The sequence below is a fragment of the Petaurus breviceps genome, unplaced genomic scaffold (assembly GCF_028583685.1).
Source record: "Petaurus breviceps papuanus isolate PSGF00001 unplaced genomic scaffold, PetGlider_PUasm1.0 90925, whole genome shotgun sequence".
Lineage (NCBI taxonomy): Eukaryota > Metazoa > Chordata > Mammalia > Diprotodontia > Petauridae > Petaurus > Petaurus breviceps.
In genome coordinates this window covers 5,459,994-5,476,599 of record NW_027187380.1, presented here as the reverse complement: position 1 = coordinate 5,476,599, position 16,606 = coordinate 5,459,994, and the positions used below count along the sequence as shown (strand labels likewise).

The window sequence follows — 16,606 nt, the reverse complement described above, 5'->3', positions numbered from 1 at the left end:
CTGGCCCTGACCACTGTATACACCACATAGCTTTCAGTCCAGAGTAACATTCTGGAGTCACTACTTCATCTTCCCAAGCAGTCCTAATCTAAACATATGGTGGTGGGGCTGTCAGAAGAGGGTCTAGAAAATTTGTCTTGGAATCAAGCCCAGAAAGCCAAGACTTGGGACCCTCCCTGTTATGTTGAGTAACTTGGAATAACTCACTTGTGCCTCAAACTTCCTGCCTCAATCCAGTCGTCTCTCTATAGGAACATTGTGGTCATGCTTAGATCTTCTGAACAGAAAAAGGCACTGGAGAGAAATACTCAGGACTAATAGACCTGCCTAGGAGGACTCCCCCTCCCCCATTTAAAGGGCTGAGTTTTCCAAACCGTGATTTTTATTTCCCAGTAAAGTCACTCAGACATCACCTGATATTGACCAGTCAGTTTATTAAATGAAGTTGTGAAACTACTTCTTTAAGGAGAGTGAGAGTCCAGAGTACAGCATGATAGACTTGTTATCTTCTCCAATTTCCCCTGATAGCCTCTTCTGTCTTCTGGACCTCATGCTCCCCTTTGCAGACAGACCCCTTAAGCCATTCTTGCAATAGCACCTCACCTATTAAAGGAAAAGGTTGATTGTTTTTTAGGAAGCACTAGCTCAGCCTGGGTGACCCAAAAACCTGCATTACCAGGAGAAAGTTCTGATAGCATGTTGAAAATTCTGAGCCTGTGTGTAAAGCCCCTCTTCCATCTTTTTGATGGGACTTTGGAAAAGTTCCATAATCAGATTTTACTCCTGCTCTTGTGGTAAACCCCAAAATCTGAGCTTCCCTGTCTTTTAAGGTGACTAAGAGATCACATTGTTAGCACTCAGGAGGAATTGACTCATTCTTACTTTTACAAGACTCCCATGACCAGAGATTCATGAGTATCCAACCCTCCCTACCCTCTATGACCAGAGATGGTGAAATCTTTGTCAGGTGAAAGCAAAACTGACCTCCGCATCCATAGGCTCAGGTATGGTGCAGGTTCTAGCATATCAGGTGTCTGCCTGTGGATTTGTAGGACCAGCAGGAGGTTATTAACCTTGGACTAGTTTGGTGATCAGAAAGCCACTCATGGCATTGTAGCAAGTGCTCAGGCCTAATAACCATACTCTCTACCTTCCTTACACTGGCTTCTGCAAAAGAGTGAGCCTGACTAGATGGGACACTGAAGTCTTGACTTTTAGAGGTAGAAGGGGTCCCAAGGATAATCTGACCGAAGTTCAGTTCACAGCTGAGCGAGGCTTAGCATAGATATGTCTCTCAGTCATTATCTTCATGTCAGTAGGCTGGGTAACCAGAGAGGAATCATGGAGTTGTGAATTTCAGAGTCAGTGCTTACCACAAGATTCTATTCTACCTTTCTCAGTGCAGCTGGAACTTTTCAGTCATCTGTGGGCCTCAGGTTCCCCATCATATATAAATTAATAAGGAGATTTAATTAGATGGACCCAAAATCTTTTAAAGACTGACAGTCTGGGATTCCTTTCATTTGCCCTTTAGAAATAAAGAAAATGGTCACGGAGAGAAAATTTGAAACTCAAGGAGTTGTGGTAATGAATCTTGTAAACTAAAAGTAAACAAATTAATTAAAAAAAAAAAAAAGAAAATGGCCATCAACTTAACTTCCTAAACCTATGGGCAAATAACTACTATAAAAAGAAAAAAGGGTATATAATGTCTTAAGTTTATAAAGCTTTTGAACAGTAAACCTTTAGTAAATAAATATATCATGGATAGAAGACAGCAGCTCATGATTGTTAACATGAAAGTGAAAGTTGGGTTTAGTAATCCAGTTGCCTATCTTCTTCCCAGTTGATACTTGGGGGACTACTACCATGTTTATAAAAAGCTTAGAGATCTTTGAAATAATAAATTAAGTGCTCAGACCCAAAGAGTAATCATTAATGAATCAGAGCCAATCTGAAACAAAGTCTGCCATTGAATGTCCGTGGGCCCCTTGCTGTCTAACATTTTTTTCAGTTACTTGGTTGAAGGCATGGGTGACATGCTTATCAAAACCACACATGACATAGAGCTGGCGTGAACACCAAACACACTGGCAGAAAAATCAGGGTCCAAAAAGATTTCTGCAGACTGAAATATGAATAAGGGGGAATCCAGTTGATTGGGGCTTTTGTGGACTGCAAGTTCAAGAAAAGTGGGCAGTGTGACCTGGTAGCCAAATGCTTAACGTAGTTATATTGAGAGGCGGCATGGTGTCCAGAAGGCCTTGGTCAGGCATCTGGAGGGTTGGGTTCAGTTACAGGTGTCACATTTTAGGATAAGCATATATGAACTGAACTCCCAATCACAGTGGTAAAGGGAATTTCTGCTTGAGGAAACTCACTACCAGTACATCTCAGCACCTTCTCTTCAGCTTAGTCCTAGACAGTTCCCTGGGCACTGGGAGCTCAAGTGATCACATTTTTAAAATTCTGAAAACCTAGAGCACATTCACTCACTCCAACCACAAATAAAAACCTTCCTCTGTAACAGGTGTGTGTGTGTGTGTGTGTGTGTGTGTGTGTCCCAACCAAATTTGACACATGGCCTATGTCTGGGAATGCACATATCATTGTGCCCCTTTAGTGCATCCATTGCCTATCTTCCAAAAGGTAGGACATCTTATCATCAATGTTATGAAGTCAGTTGATTGCTGCTTTGATCGGAGTTCTGATGTCTTTCCAAGTTAATTTCCTTCATGTTATTATTCTGGTCATTGTATATATAATTCCTCTGGTACTGCTTGTTGAACTCTGCATACAGCTCATTCCTCTTGCTCTGAATCATGTCATATTCATCATTTCCTTTGGTGTCGTTACAATCCATCACATATACACACAATTTTTAGACATTTCCCAGTCAATAGGCACCTATTTTGTTTCACTTCTTTGCTACAATAAAAAGTTCTGCTATCAGTATTCTTTCCTTCTGTCCTTGACCCCCTTGGGCTAGCTGCCTAAATAGTAGGACCACTGGGTCAAAGGATAGTGACCCTTTAGTTACAGTTTCAAATTGTTTTCCAGAATAGTTGGACCCAAATCATAACTCTGCAATGTATTATTGGGCCTGTCCTCAACAACCAATCAAACAATCACTACTTCCTTCTTTTTTCATCCTTGCCCATCTGATACTGCTGATCAGCAGTAATTTGGAGTGTTTTTTCATGATTGTTAATAGTTGGTTTTTCTTCATTTGAGAACAACCTGTTCATATCCTTTGAGTATTATTGGAGGATGGCTCTTGTTACATCAATTCTTTTTACATCTTGGTTATCAGACCTTTATCAGAGATAGTTGCTACAAAGATTGTTTAAATTACTCCCCTTTAAATTCTAACTGCATTTATTTTGCTTTTTGAAAAAGCTTTTTGGTTTTGTATGGTTAACCCAACATATATTCATTAAGGGCTTACTATGTGCCATGTTGTGTGCTAAGCATTGGGAATACAAATACAGACAAAAAGATAGTTCCTGCCCTCAAGGAACTTACATTCTGGAATGTGTTCTGGAAGACACATAAGTGAAAGCTGGAGAAACCAAAGGTACCAGAGTGGGGGGAAGGAGGGGAGGGGACAGGGAGCCAAGCTTCTGAGTAGTTTTTCTAAAATGGAGGTTCCAGGAGGAATTGACCAATCAGAGGAGGGGGCTTCAGGGTGAAATGATATTACAGGGTGAGAAGGCTGCTGGGTTATAGTGGAAAAAGAACTTTGGAGAGTCAGGAACCGAGCCAGAAAATGAAGGAGGGCATGTGGCTTGGCCCATGATCAAAATTACCCATTTCATTTTTAAGATCTCTTTTTAGAGATTTTTAGAAAATCTTTTTAGAGATCTTTAGAAAAGAATTATCCTCATGTACTTGGAAAACTGGTTTTTGTGAGTTTGTATAAAAACTCTTAATGTCATTGATCTTCATACTAGGAATTATTCTTCCCATTATGCAAATAGAGAGGCCAATTTCATGCCCAATAGTAATTTCTTAATTGATTCTAATATAGGCTACATTCAGGGAGTGTGCTGGTAAATGTTGCCAATTGGCTCTCTATTTAATTTAATTAACCTTTCCTTCATCATTTTTTCAACTCTAGACAATCAACAGATCAATAAATCAAGTCCTGATTTGTATCTCTTTTGCTGATTTATAAGGTGTAAGAGTTCACACTGAAAATTTAAGTCAGCTTTCCAGAGCTAGTATGAGCTGGTGCTGTTTGAAGGGGGAAATACTATAGGTGTACACTGGAAAATAATGCTAATTACACACCTTCCTTGGGTTTAAAAAAAAAAAAAAGAAGCCAGAGTTAAAGGAGGAAATGTGGTCTATATCTGGACCAGTATGGTAAAGGATAAAGTGCAAGAAGCAAGCCACCTGACCTGTCACGTGGCACTTGGTCTGCCCATGGGGAAGGACCTTCAGCTCTTGCTAGATTCCATAATTTCCAAAACAATGGGACAAGATGCACTGATGGGAGAAAGATAGCATTCTATCCAAATACAACTCCCACCCTTCCTTTGGGACACCGGGGCCTGGCTACAATACACATTTACTGTCTTCCTGCTAGTGATAAGGGGCAGCTTCCTGTTCCGTGTAAAGCTGGAAGTTTACTTGGGAGAAGTCATTGCACTCAAGTTAGTGACAGTATATCACTGTTTATACTGACCTCTTGTTCTCGTGGAAATCTCCAGACTTCACAGTAACCCCTTTGTGAACAGTTTTAAGGGGATGTGTGCGTGTTGTGTTGTATAGTTTTGAGAGTGTCTGTTCCTGAGAGGAGGAGGAAGAAAGGAGAAGCTGTCACCTAATCACTAATTCTATGTATACAGATATATGTGTGTATATATGTCTATATATATATCTACACACACATATGAGAGAGAGAGAGACAGAGAGGAAATGCATGGCACAGTTCTGACTAAACACCCTTAGTTGCTTCACATCGTCCTTCCAGATGTTAGAAGGAACCCTTGAAGAGTGACATGCAGGTTACCAAGCCTAAATTTCTCAGGGAACCATAAAGATTTGGTTTTCTCCACTTGGACCCTGACCCTTCTTTCTTCCGTTTCCCACAATGAGACTAATGAGATTTTTGCACCAAGGTGATGACTTCCCCAGGTGTTTCCTCTCTGTTCCTCAGGATGTAACCCTGTAGGGGATCTGTAGCCATCTGTGTTGTATAAGCCAAAGTTTGGTTAGCATCTGAGCCAGTTTCCTCCTCCACCCCTGAAACATTTTTGGTTCTAGGGAAATACCACTAACCACCCTCTTTCATGTTTTCTCTGAAGTCTCGACTACCGAAACTATCTCTTAGAGTCTCCTCACAAGTACAGTGTTGCTGACCTCCAGCAGGTGAGAATTCAACTCCTGTTCCACAAAGATCTTACAGGTTCATTCCTAGGGAAAAAAATGAATAGGGGATGGGAAAAGTACCCAAGGGCTATTGATGCATGGGACAGTAAAAGCCCTTTTTATAAACTTCACAGTGGTGTTGCCAGCCTAGGACTTAAAGCTGCCTGGGAGAGTGAACAATCTCCACAGTTCCCTGCAATGGAGGGCAACAGCACAGTCCCAAATACGGGGAATGGTAGAGGAGGCTGGGCCCAGTGGTCCTGTTAGTATGTATGTATGAGCTATTTTTAAAATATCCTCCTTTCCCCATCTTAAATGAATATTGGGATGTAAGGTCAAGAGAAAGTGTTAGTGATAAAAGGGTTAGGAAACTCTGGATCTCTCCCCCTCCCTTTCATCTCCTCTCTCCTCTCTCACATGGTCTGCCCCACAAAGACCAGGAGGGAGGCAAAGCCAGACCCCGGGTGGCAAGACTGTGATCCACACATAGAAGGCTCATGAGAGAACTGTCCTTGATGCTTCCTCTTGGCAGATTGCTGATGGTAGTTTTGAGGGATTCCTGCAGGATCTGATCGAATTTGCTTCACAGCACGTCTATCACTGTGACCTGTGCACCCAGCGGGGCTTCATCTGCCAAATCTGCCACCACAATGGCATCATCTTCCCTTTTGAGTTTGATACCACAATACGGTAAGTGGCAACTACCTCCTTCCCCTCCTCTACCCAAGCAGGGCCTTCAGATAGTATCAACAATTCTGAGGCTCCCTTGCTTCTGGGAAGGAAAAAATTGGCCCTGAATATTTTAGGGCCTTAGCTCTTCAGACCTCTAGGCTAAGACAAAAAAGTTCACTCTATTATCTGGATGAAAAGTGCTGCCACTTAGGATGTTTCCAAGGCTCAGGTCAGCACTTTAGATCCAGAGCTCCTGCCCAATGGCTCCAGGGCCTCTAGAGGGTCCCACAGGGGTCACTGGGCCACACTGTTTTCTTTCCTTCTCAGGTGCAGAGAGTGCAAGACCGTCTTCCATGGTAGCTGCCAACCCCAAATGAAGAATGGATGTCCCCGTTGTGCCCGCAGAAGGAAGTATCAGGAGCAGAGTCTTTATACCTAACCCTTGGCCATCAGCCTTGTGTGCTTCTCTACCTCAGGCCACCAGGGAAAAGAAGACGTGTTTAACATTCAGATGCATTTCCAGCTAGGACAGTGTGTGCAGATCGAGGGTGGGGAAAAACCCATTATCCATCCCCGCTTCAGCATTGACTGGAGGGCTCACCCAGGTGACTCAATAGCAGTCACCCACCTGTCCAGCCCCTGGGATGTGAGCACCCTGGAAAAGCCACTGAAGAAGTATTGGTGACTTCACATACGGGATATGAGAAGCTTATGCTGCCATGGAATGCCCCTAAAGACATGATTGCCTCCATTTGCACTAATCAGGTACTGGCCTTTCCAGGTCTCCCTTTTCAGGGACCTACAGCTCACCTCACTTCACCTTACCTAAGTCAGCCACTGGCACCCACTGTGGAAACAAGACTTGTGGACATTCTAAATTCGGCATTACTGACTAAAAGCTCTAGTTTTCTAAGGTATACTTTTTCTTTTCCTCCCTTTGAGTGAAAAAAATATTTTTTATATTTGTACTCTGTCCAGGCCACCCAGGATATCCAGTCCCACTCATGATGGAGTGGGAACACAGTGGCTGCTTGAAACAACAAAGAAGATGGGGGTGCAGCCCTGGGCAGGGTTTGGAAGCTTGCTGTGTGTCCTGAGGGGCCCTGCTGAACTCCTTTTGAGCAACATTGTGCCAAATAGCCCCGAGTGCCTGGTGGTGGAATCAGGGCCCAGGGAGATGCTCTTTCTTTTTCCTTTTTTCATTTGTCCTCTCAACTGAGAATCCTGGCCCCCTTTTCTTTGGGGGAGGAACATTGGACTGCCTCGTTTGTTTCTCATCTTGGAGCCTGGTCCCAACTGGAGACCACCACAAAATGACTCAAAACCAGCACTAAAAGCACTTTCCACCTTCCTTGTTCTTTAGGAATATGGACCAGTGTCCTGCTTCTTCCCCCCGAAATCCAGCCTCTAACTAGAAGTGGCAGAAATGGCACAGCCATTCAGGGGTGGTCCAGGAACTTCTGAAGTCTCCTTGACCTGCTCCTGTTTGTCACTACCTGTGACAGAGGCTTGACCTCAGGGGTACCTGGCATCCCTCCCATCTGCAGGACTTCCAGGCCCTGAAGTGCAACAGTGGCTTCTGCTGGCCACGAATCAGCAGCAGCAGCAGCAACAGCAGCCTGTGCCTGGGATGCACCTGTCCCTAGCTGGCCCCATCCAAAGCTGAGCATGGGGGACAGAGTCTGTAAGGCAGCTCTGACTGCCCAGACAGAGCTCCTGCAGCAAGCCTTGTGTTTAAAGGGAAATTTAATCTCATCTTTATATGAAGCCATTATTTTATGAGACATTTTTCAGCTCATCCATTAGAGAGGCATTATAAGAAACTATAAATGTATTCCTTAACAGAACTAGCTTTAGAATTGGTGTGGGGAGAGGAGTATGTGTTTTTTCCTTCAAGCAAATGAGGTGCTCGCCCCCTGGGGGTGTTGGGTGACTCATCTGTTTTCATCCACCAGCTGGCATGGCCTACTGCAGAACAGTCCATTCCTAGGGCTCCTTCCTCAGCCTAGATACCTGCAGATTAAGGGCACAACAAGGTGGCTATTATTGCTAGCACTGTACCTCCCCTGCCCCCACCCCAGGAGGGAGCTGTTTGGGCTGACTAAGCTCCTGAGTCACCTGCCTAACCCAGCAGAACTGTGCATTGTGCAATGGATGGAGGCAGAGGCCAGGTAGAGGGAGGCTTCTGCCATTCCTGTTCCCTGTTGCCACCTGCAGATAACTGAGTACCCAGGCCCTCTGCAGTCTTTTGGGATAGTAACTGTTACCCAGAGCAAGAACCACCCAGACAATGACCACAATTTATTTAAAGCCTTAATTGCCCCAGTTTTCCCAGTTGGATGGCCCTGTGTGTGTTTGTGTGTTGGGGGTGAGGAGAATATGAATGTGTGCTGGTCCTGCATGGTGACTTTTCTCCAATATTTAAGTGAGTGTATTTGATGGATCATCCCTCATCCTATCCAGACATGACCCTGCTCCCTCATCACTGCCATCTCTGAGTTTCTGTGCACTCATTTTTAACCCCTCCCAAATTAGCCCCCAAAATCTACTTATGTTTTCACAAATGTTAACTTTATTCCCCATCTGGCTCAAAGCTAAGTGGATTCCAAATGGTGTCCATGTGGATTTTGTGTTTTTAATTTTATTTTATACAATAAACCATTTCTTGTGAGTGGGGCTCTCTCCCTGGGGGGTGATTTGCATCAAATGTACTTACTAACTACTGCTGCTCCTTTGGATAATATTTCAGTAAAGACTTTTATCATCCCAACTGCCTGGCCTGCCTCCAACTCCCAGAACCATCTTTGCAGCTACAAATCCCAAGCCTGTGGGCAGTGAGGAGCTGGCCCTTCTTCTCCCACAACCTCTTATGAAAACTGCTCTGTCCCTCATGATGACTGGACAGAAGGCAATGAGGCCTGTGTCCTTGAAGGAAACAGCAGTAACCCGAACTTCATGGCAATGAATGTCCAGTCACTGGGCATTAAAAACACTTCAAAGGATAGGTGGCCACCTCTGAAGTATGCTATTAGGGGTTTCAGTAAAGGTTCTGTGTTCAGCTGAAGGTCTACCCTTTGATTAAGACAAAAATACGCCTTGATAAAAATGAAGCACATTGCTTTCACAGAAGTATGGAAGAGTTTACCAGATCCTTTCCTAAGTAGAATTCCCATACCTAGGTGTTTCAGGAAAAGTAGGTGCCATTAAAAATGAGGAGGGATTGAAATCAAGGGCAGGTTTTCAGCAGAAGCTGAGTTGTCTCTCCTGCTTGATCTTGGCCAAATCACTTAAACTCTGGACATCAGTTTCCTCCTCAGGTCCCATCTAGCCGTAAATCTCTCCTCATTTGTTGGGTAGAATAGTCCTAATTATAATATCACTGAGGGCACTCATCCTGCCCCTTCTCTCAGCTGTGAACCCCCTAGAATCTATCCAAACCACTGGGCTGCTCACACAGCTTGGATGAGACGGAAGTTTCCAACTGTTCCTCTTGAAGCCTGCCCTGCTGTCACCTCTTAAAGCCCTCCAGGCCTTACCATCAGTCCTGCCTCAATGCCCTCCAGACCCTTGGCACAGTCATCTGACCTACTAATGTAACATAAGGATGTCTGGGCTTTACCTGGAGGCAACTGGTGACTTCGTGGATAAATGGTTGGGCCTGAAATCTGGTGGACTCAAGTTTGAACCCAGCCTGGGACACTAGCTATGTGACTCTGGGCAAGTTACTTCTTAAAGTTTCCTGAATAGCACCTTCCTCACAGGGTTGTGAGGATCAAATATTTGTAAAAAAAAAAAACCAACCATTTAGATGGTGCCTGGCACATAGTAGGCCCTATGTAAATGCTCATTCCCTTTCCTTTTCCCCCATTCACCCCACCAGTGTACCCTTAATCTTTCTGGACCTGTCCATCCTCCCCACAGCTGAACTTTCTTATGATGTGTTGTCTCATTAGAGTGTGAGTTCCTTGAGAGCAGGGACTGTCAGCTTTTCTGTTAACATTGCCAGCCCTTGGCACAAAGTAAGTACTTAAATGTTTTTTCATTCATTCGCTGTATAGCTAGAATAAAGTAGATGGTTTACAAAATGCTTCCTTCAGTCTATGAAATAACTAGTGTAATTACCTACCGTTAAGAGGAAACGGGTCCAGAAAGAGAACAAATTGTCCCAAAGTCACATAGGACGCATCAAAAATGAGATGTCGATGCAGGTCTCCCTGCAAAATTTTCATGGTGCACAATAAAATCCTGCCTCAGATGACCAACACCTACCTGACGGGATTGCTGCAAAGCTCCAATATCGTATCTCTAAAGGACCTAGCAATCCTTAGAGCACTAGATAAATACCAGCTGTTTTTGGGGGGGGGGGCAGTTGGGATTAAGTGACTTGCCCAAGGTCACACGGCTAGTTTTTGTGTTAAGTGTCTGAGGTCAGATTTGAACACAGGTCCTCCTGACTCCAGAGCCGGTGCTCTATTCACTGTGCCACCTAGCCACCCCAATACCAGCTATTTCTACCATGCCACGCTGCCCCTTGTAATAATAGCTCATTTATATATAGCATGTTAAAAAGAGGGAGAGGATAGGTTCTGAGGCAGATGATGGGACTGTGACACAGTGATAACACTGGGCTTCAGGCAGATGAGAAAGTCAATTCCCCAGGCAACATCTTACCCTGAAACCTCTCCACTTGAAAAGCCAGCATCTTCATGCACAGCCTTGTTACCTCTCCTGGACTAGTAGAACAGTCTCTTAGACTCCCAGCTTCCAGTCCATCTCCATTCTTAAGCTCTACCTCCCCACACAGTTGCTAAAACCTTCAGTGTGTCCCCATTGCATGATTCTAATCCTCCTTCCCCAACCCTCTCTGGAATCCCAGGCTTATTTCTCTATTGCTCCCCTTCATGTACTTGTTTCAGTCAAATTGACCTTGTCAGACTCATCCGTCCTCCCCATATTATCTTTGTATAGACGCATCTCCATCCCTGGAAGGTACACCCGATTGCTTCAATGTGAACCCTAGATACCATCTATGGGAAGTCTTTCCAGATCCTCTTAGTTATTACTGTTCTCTTTGATGTATCATGTATATGCTTATCTATTTGCATATTAGAACCATCCACCCCACTCCTCTAAGCCCCAAAGAATGTAAGTTCTTTGTGGACAAGGGAGGAGGGCAAGGGGAATACTTCATTTTGTCTTAACCCACCTTACATGAAGTAGTTGAGTGCCTAATATTGATTATTAGGTTGATTCTTCCTCTCTAGGGGCTGGTCTCATTCTTCGGGCCTTCAGTCATTTTGTGGTGATGATGGTACACCAGTCTGTAGCCAAAAGAAAACAACAGATAACAGCCCTAGTGCTACACTTATGTCCAGGAAATACAAGAAATACCAGAGGAAAGCCTCTAGGCATTGGGTGAGTTGACTGTAGGATTTAGGGAAAGATTCTGTTCAGAACCAATCAGCCTGAGGTATAAAAGGGTGCCCACATCAGTAAGATCATGGGTCCTTTGAGACAAAAAACTGACAAGAACAGGTAGGGATATGCTTTGGGAGCTACTTGGTTCAGAGGGCTCCTGCCCAGTCCTGCTTCCAAAAATGTGTAAGACATTGGTGGGGGAATGTCTTACCTACCAGCAGTGTGTATTTGGGAGGGATAGGGGGTGGATTCCCCTACCAACTAAAAAGAGGGCAAGTTCCAGAGGTCACCAGCCACTAGCCCCATCTCCACCCTAGCCTTCTGGGAGGGTTCCCCTTTAGCCTAAGGCCCTAGAATTTCTGAAGATGAAAGTGGTCAGTCTTGGAGGTGAGGAGGAAGATGAATAAGAGTGAGAAAAGGGTTTTATTCACTAGATGAGAAATGAATAGACTGACCCTTGCTTCCTCTGCCTATTTCCTCTCTGTTTATCCAGACTAGGAGAAGTGGGGCCTGTGGCTAGGCAAATACCTGCTCCAAGCTCCATCTGCTTTTCTTGGTGGGAGTCAGGGTGTCTGTGTACAGGGGGCTTGGGCTGGGGGTGGGAGTCCTCATTGCTACTACTGTCATCTTCTGATCCTACACAAAGCCTTTCCACCCTGATTCCTCCCTGAGGAACCCAAATTGACATCCCTGGGGACAAAAAGAAATCATATAATGGGAACTGGAAAGAGAAATATGAATCAGGTGCTGTCTTGGCCCCTGCTTCAATGAGGTCTTCACCCAATTAGTGAAGGCTCTCCTCCCCACCACTACCACTACCCCTTGCCTAGTTAACATTGGAGGAAAAAAAGTTGTGGAGTTTGGGTGATTTCACCCTGAAACAGATCAACTTTTCTCTTCCCTAAGATTTAGCTTCAAATTTGAAGTTCCTCATTCACAAGCTAGGCATAAAAGGTCCCTCTAGGACACTGCTTGCCCCTCCAGATCTTCTCCCCTAAAGAGGTGTGTTATGATTGGGAGTCTCATCTCTCCATTAAAACACTACATGACTATATACATAAAATAAGCACCAGATCAGCTAGGGAGAGGATCTGAATGACTGTACCCTGTAGGGTATTTGGATGAAGGGGGTAAGTAAGGGCCTGGTGACATTACAGAGACCTCTCTGCCTTGGAAGCCAGGCAGACTTGGCTGAATTATAACTTGCTGCAAAAAGATTCCTTCACCAATGGAGGAAGTGACTATGATCTTTATTGGAAGTCTCCTTTCCCATTTTCACCTCAGAAAGGAGCACTGAGGAGGAAAGAGCTAGTCTCTGCAGCCCCTGGTTATTCAAAAGGCTTTTCTTAAGCAATTTCTTTGTGTCAGGCTTTGTACTAGACACCCAGGATGCATACAAAAGTGAAAAAAACAATCCTGACCTTGGGGAGTTTATAACCTATCAGAGAGAGACAAGTACATTTGCGGGTACATAAAGAATAAATAGGGGCAGCTAGGTGGCACAGTGGGTAGAGTGCCAGGTCTGCAGTCAGCATGACTCATCTTCCTGAGTTCAGATCTGCCCTCAGACACTTACAAGCTGTGTGACCCTGGGCAAGTCATGGAACCCTGTTTACCTCAGTTTCCTCATCTATAAAATGAGCTAAAGAAGAAAATGGCAAACCACTCCAGTATCTTATGCCAACAAAATCCCAAATGGGGTCACAAAGAGTTGGACATGACTGCAAAACAACAAAATAAATGTAAAGAGAGGGGGGAAGCATTAACAACTGGGAGGGGAGGTGGTCAGGAAAGCCTTGGTGGGCTGATTGAGCTGAACTTTTGTATTGTTAATGTATTTTTGCTTAATGGGGAGATTTTTCCCATCCATTAAAAGGCCTGTGACCTGCTTAAGTCACATGGGAGCCTAAGTCACATGAGTTTGATTCACATGAAGCCTGTGGTGGGAGGAGCTTGCTGAGCAGGTGGAGCAGGAAGAGATGGAGCAGGAAGGGTAGAGCAGAGTTGAGAGGAAGTTGGTGATTTAGAGCTGAGGGAAAGAGAGGAAGCAGGCAGTGAGTTGTGAGTGTTCGTTTGTGGGAAGGCCCTAGCAGGGGGAGGCTTGGGGATGGTGGTGCCCTCTGTATTGTTATTGTATATAGATTTCTTTGTTGGTATAATGGATTTGGCTTTCTGGTGCTGGGATTAGGCTTTCTGGTGTTTGAATAAATGTTTTGGTTCTGTCTTCCATGTGGAGAGTCTGTCATATTTTGTGATTCAGAATTACACCAGCAAATTGATAGTTGCCATGGGCACTGTGAATATTGCATTGGAGCTACAATCTTTTTTTTTTTTTAAAGCATTTTTTTTTGCCTTTTGTTGGGCAATTGGGGTTAAGTAACTTGCCCAAGGTTACACTTTGTGTGGGTGTTAAGTGTCTGAGGCCGGAACCTAACTCGCTCCATGGCCAGCACTTTACTCACTGCGCCACCTAGCCGCCCCTGGAGCTACAATCTTGAAAGAAACTAAGAAGACAGAACATTCCAAACATGAGGGACAATTTATACAGATTCATGGAGATAAGAGATGGAGTGCCATGAGGAACGACAAGATCAGTTTGACTGAACCAGGGTGTGAGAAGGGCAGTAATGTGTAATAAGGCTGGAAATTGAGGTTTCAAGCATAAATGCTTCTTCTTTGGGAGTGGCCTTGCAGATTTATCTACATTGGACTTTTCTGAGATTCTTTTGTACAAGGCATTGTACATGGAAGGACAATGCTTGAGCCTCCCCAAGTCATTAAAGTGTGATTTAGAATTTGGGACTACGGATTTTGCCAAGATTATTCCAGTTGATTTGCTGGGGACAACAAATGTTTAACTGAAGGAAGAATTTAAGGGAGTGGAAATCCAAGACCTATTCACAGGAAAAGGAGCTGAAATGAGGTACTGAATTATCAATGATGCATCCACACAAAAGGTTTTGAGGTTTAAATTAATTCCTTGAGTCAGTCAGAAAGGAAGAAATCAAATAGGATGAAAAATGATAGGCCATGTCTCATGGTGACCTCTAAAAGTCATTTAATTGTGTCCAAAAAACAGTTTCAAAGAGGAACCCAAACTGAGTCCAGAAACAGACTCAAAGAGGAACCCAGCTCGTGATAGGACAAAGAGAAGACCCATGGAGCTAGAGAAGGGGAAGCTATAAGAAACCTTGGGGAGCCAAGAGAGCGGAACTATAGACAGAGGCAGCCGCAACAAGGAGAGGGGCTAGGATGCTGGAACTGAGGCCATTTGGGTCAATCAGGGACAGGCAGTCAAGGTGTTGCTGTAATCCCCCAGAACTGCCCTAGGGTGATAAACCTCCATTTCCTTTTTCCCCTTGAGCTCCTTCAAGGAAACGTAAAACCTTTTCTTCAAGAGGAGAGGAGAGTTTACCTTTCTTTATTTTAAATGTTTACTTTGTCTTTATAAACAGTGTTAGCTACTTTACCACTGAAGTGCTTTGCCAGAAGCTCTGTCTTTGGCTGAGAGTTCTGAGCTAACAAAAAGATCAAAAGAATTACAGATCCTTTGCTAGTACTTCCCAGAGTGAAGGGAGTTTTGTCGTTTGTTGGTTGGTTTTCTTTTCTTTTATGTCCTGGGAAGCCAATAGTAGGGTGAGACAAAAAGCGGTGATTGCAGGATCCTGAACCCCGCCACACCATCTCCTTTACACTGTTTCCTTTTTGTCTTTGTGTTCCCATCACCCACTGCAATTCCTGGAACACAGGCTTACTGAATTATATCTAGCTCCCATGTTACCGGACCCAAGGAACAATGGAACTGGGCACTAGGATGAATGGGGAAAGGAGAAAATCGGATGGGCCAGAGCACAGCCCAACCAAGAAACCTGGCCCCCTTCCAGCCCCCTAGTCAGCCTGTAGGCAGGTCAGGGCTCCAGTTAATCTCGTATAGCCTCTTGAGATTACAGGGTTATGAGCTGGAAGAGACTTTAGAAATCACTTAAAACAACCCTTTCACTTTGTTGTTGAGAATACTGAAGCCCAGGGGTGGCTGGGTGGTATAGTGAATAGAGCACTGGCCCTGGAGTCAGGAGGAGCTGAGTTCAGATCTGGCCTCAGACATGTAACACTAACTAGCTGTGTGACCTTGGGCAAGTCACTTAACCCCAATTGCCCTGCCTATCCCCTACAAAAAAAAAAAAACTACTGAAGCCCAGAGAGGCTTAGGTGAGTTGTCCAAAGTCACACAGGTGGTCAGTATTAGAGCTGAGATGTGAATCTAGTTTCTTTAACTTGAGAGTTAATACTTTTTCTATATTCAAAGGATTGATAGGCATCAGATATAATGCAAAGAAAGAAATCATTCTATCAAGACTTGGTTTCAGGGGACCTAGGTAAGTTCTTATCCCAGCTCTGACACTGTGTGTCCCAGGTAAATCACTTAACCTTCTTATACCTCAGTTTCCTGATCTGTAAAATGAGGATGTTACTGGCACTACTTAGAATTGATGTATTTTTGAAAACTTAATATGTAAACTACCATGTGTACTGGGGACCAGACTGCTATTCTACAGCACTACCTTTTTTCAGTGTTGGTAAAATAAACAGGGATACACTGTGAGATCATTTTAAAAGGGGGAGGGGAATCCTCCTTACTAGAAGGAAACCCTAGTAAGGCTTAGGGGTCAGGATAGTAGAAACGACACTTGACCTGAAGTCAATAATCATAGGATTGAATCCTACCTCTAACCCTGGCTGTGTGATTACAGACAAGTCCCTTAACCTTTCTGAGTTCCTGTTGCTTCATCTGTAAAATAGACAAGACCACCTTGCTCACAGAATTATTTGGGGGCTTAAATTAGATAGTGTATGGGAATCAAATGAGATAGCAATACTTTGTAAACCTTAAAGAGCTATTATAAATATATACAAATGATAGCTTATTATTATTAATTATTAAAAGCTTTTTGCAAACCTTAGAGTGCTCCATAAGAAGCAACTATTAGTATTTTGGTGAAAGTACAATAAGAATGGTGAGAACCACAGGATTCCCCCAGCTTCTGGAACTATGGATACTATGATAGGGAAGAAAGGATGGGGAAGGTTCTGTCGTGTGTGTGTGTGTGTGTGTGTGTGTGTGTGTGTGTGTGTGTGTGTG

The 16,606-nt window shown here is 44.0% G+C and overlaps 1 protein-coding gene and 1 long non-coding RNA gene across 4 annotated transcripts in view; one reads left to right on the top strand and one right to left on the bottom strand.

The window, feature by feature from the left end:
• Nucleotides 1–8,818, top strand: part of PLEKHM1 (pleckstrin homology and RUN domain containing M1) — a 39,502-nt gene extending 30,684 nt beyond the window's left edge. For both annotated transcript variants that reach the window (XM_069076188.1, XM_069076187.1), the window contains 3 exons: nucleotides 5,313–5,376; nucleotides 5,909–6,066; nucleotides 6,376–8,818. In XM_069076188.1, the coding sequence (XP_068932289.1) occupies nucleotides 5,313–5,376; nucleotides 5,909–6,066; nucleotides 6,376–6,487 (334 nt within the window). In that variant the 3' untranslated portion in view covers nucleotides 6,488–8,818. The remainder of the gene's footprint in view (nucleotides 1–5,312; nucleotides 5,377–5,908; nucleotides 6,067–6,375) is intronic.
• Nucleotides 2–16,606, bottom strand: part of LOC138152427 (uncharacterized) — a 23,779-nt gene continuing 7,174 nt past the window's right edge. For both annotated transcript variants that reach the window (XR_011166103.1, XR_011166102.1), the window contains exons 2-3: nucleotides 11,255–11,369; nucleotides 2–603 (exon numbers count right to left, since the gene is read on the bottom strand). This is a non-coding gene — a long non-coding RNA (uncharacterized lncRNA). The remainder of the gene's footprint in view (nucleotides 604–11,254; nucleotides 11,370–16,606) is intronic.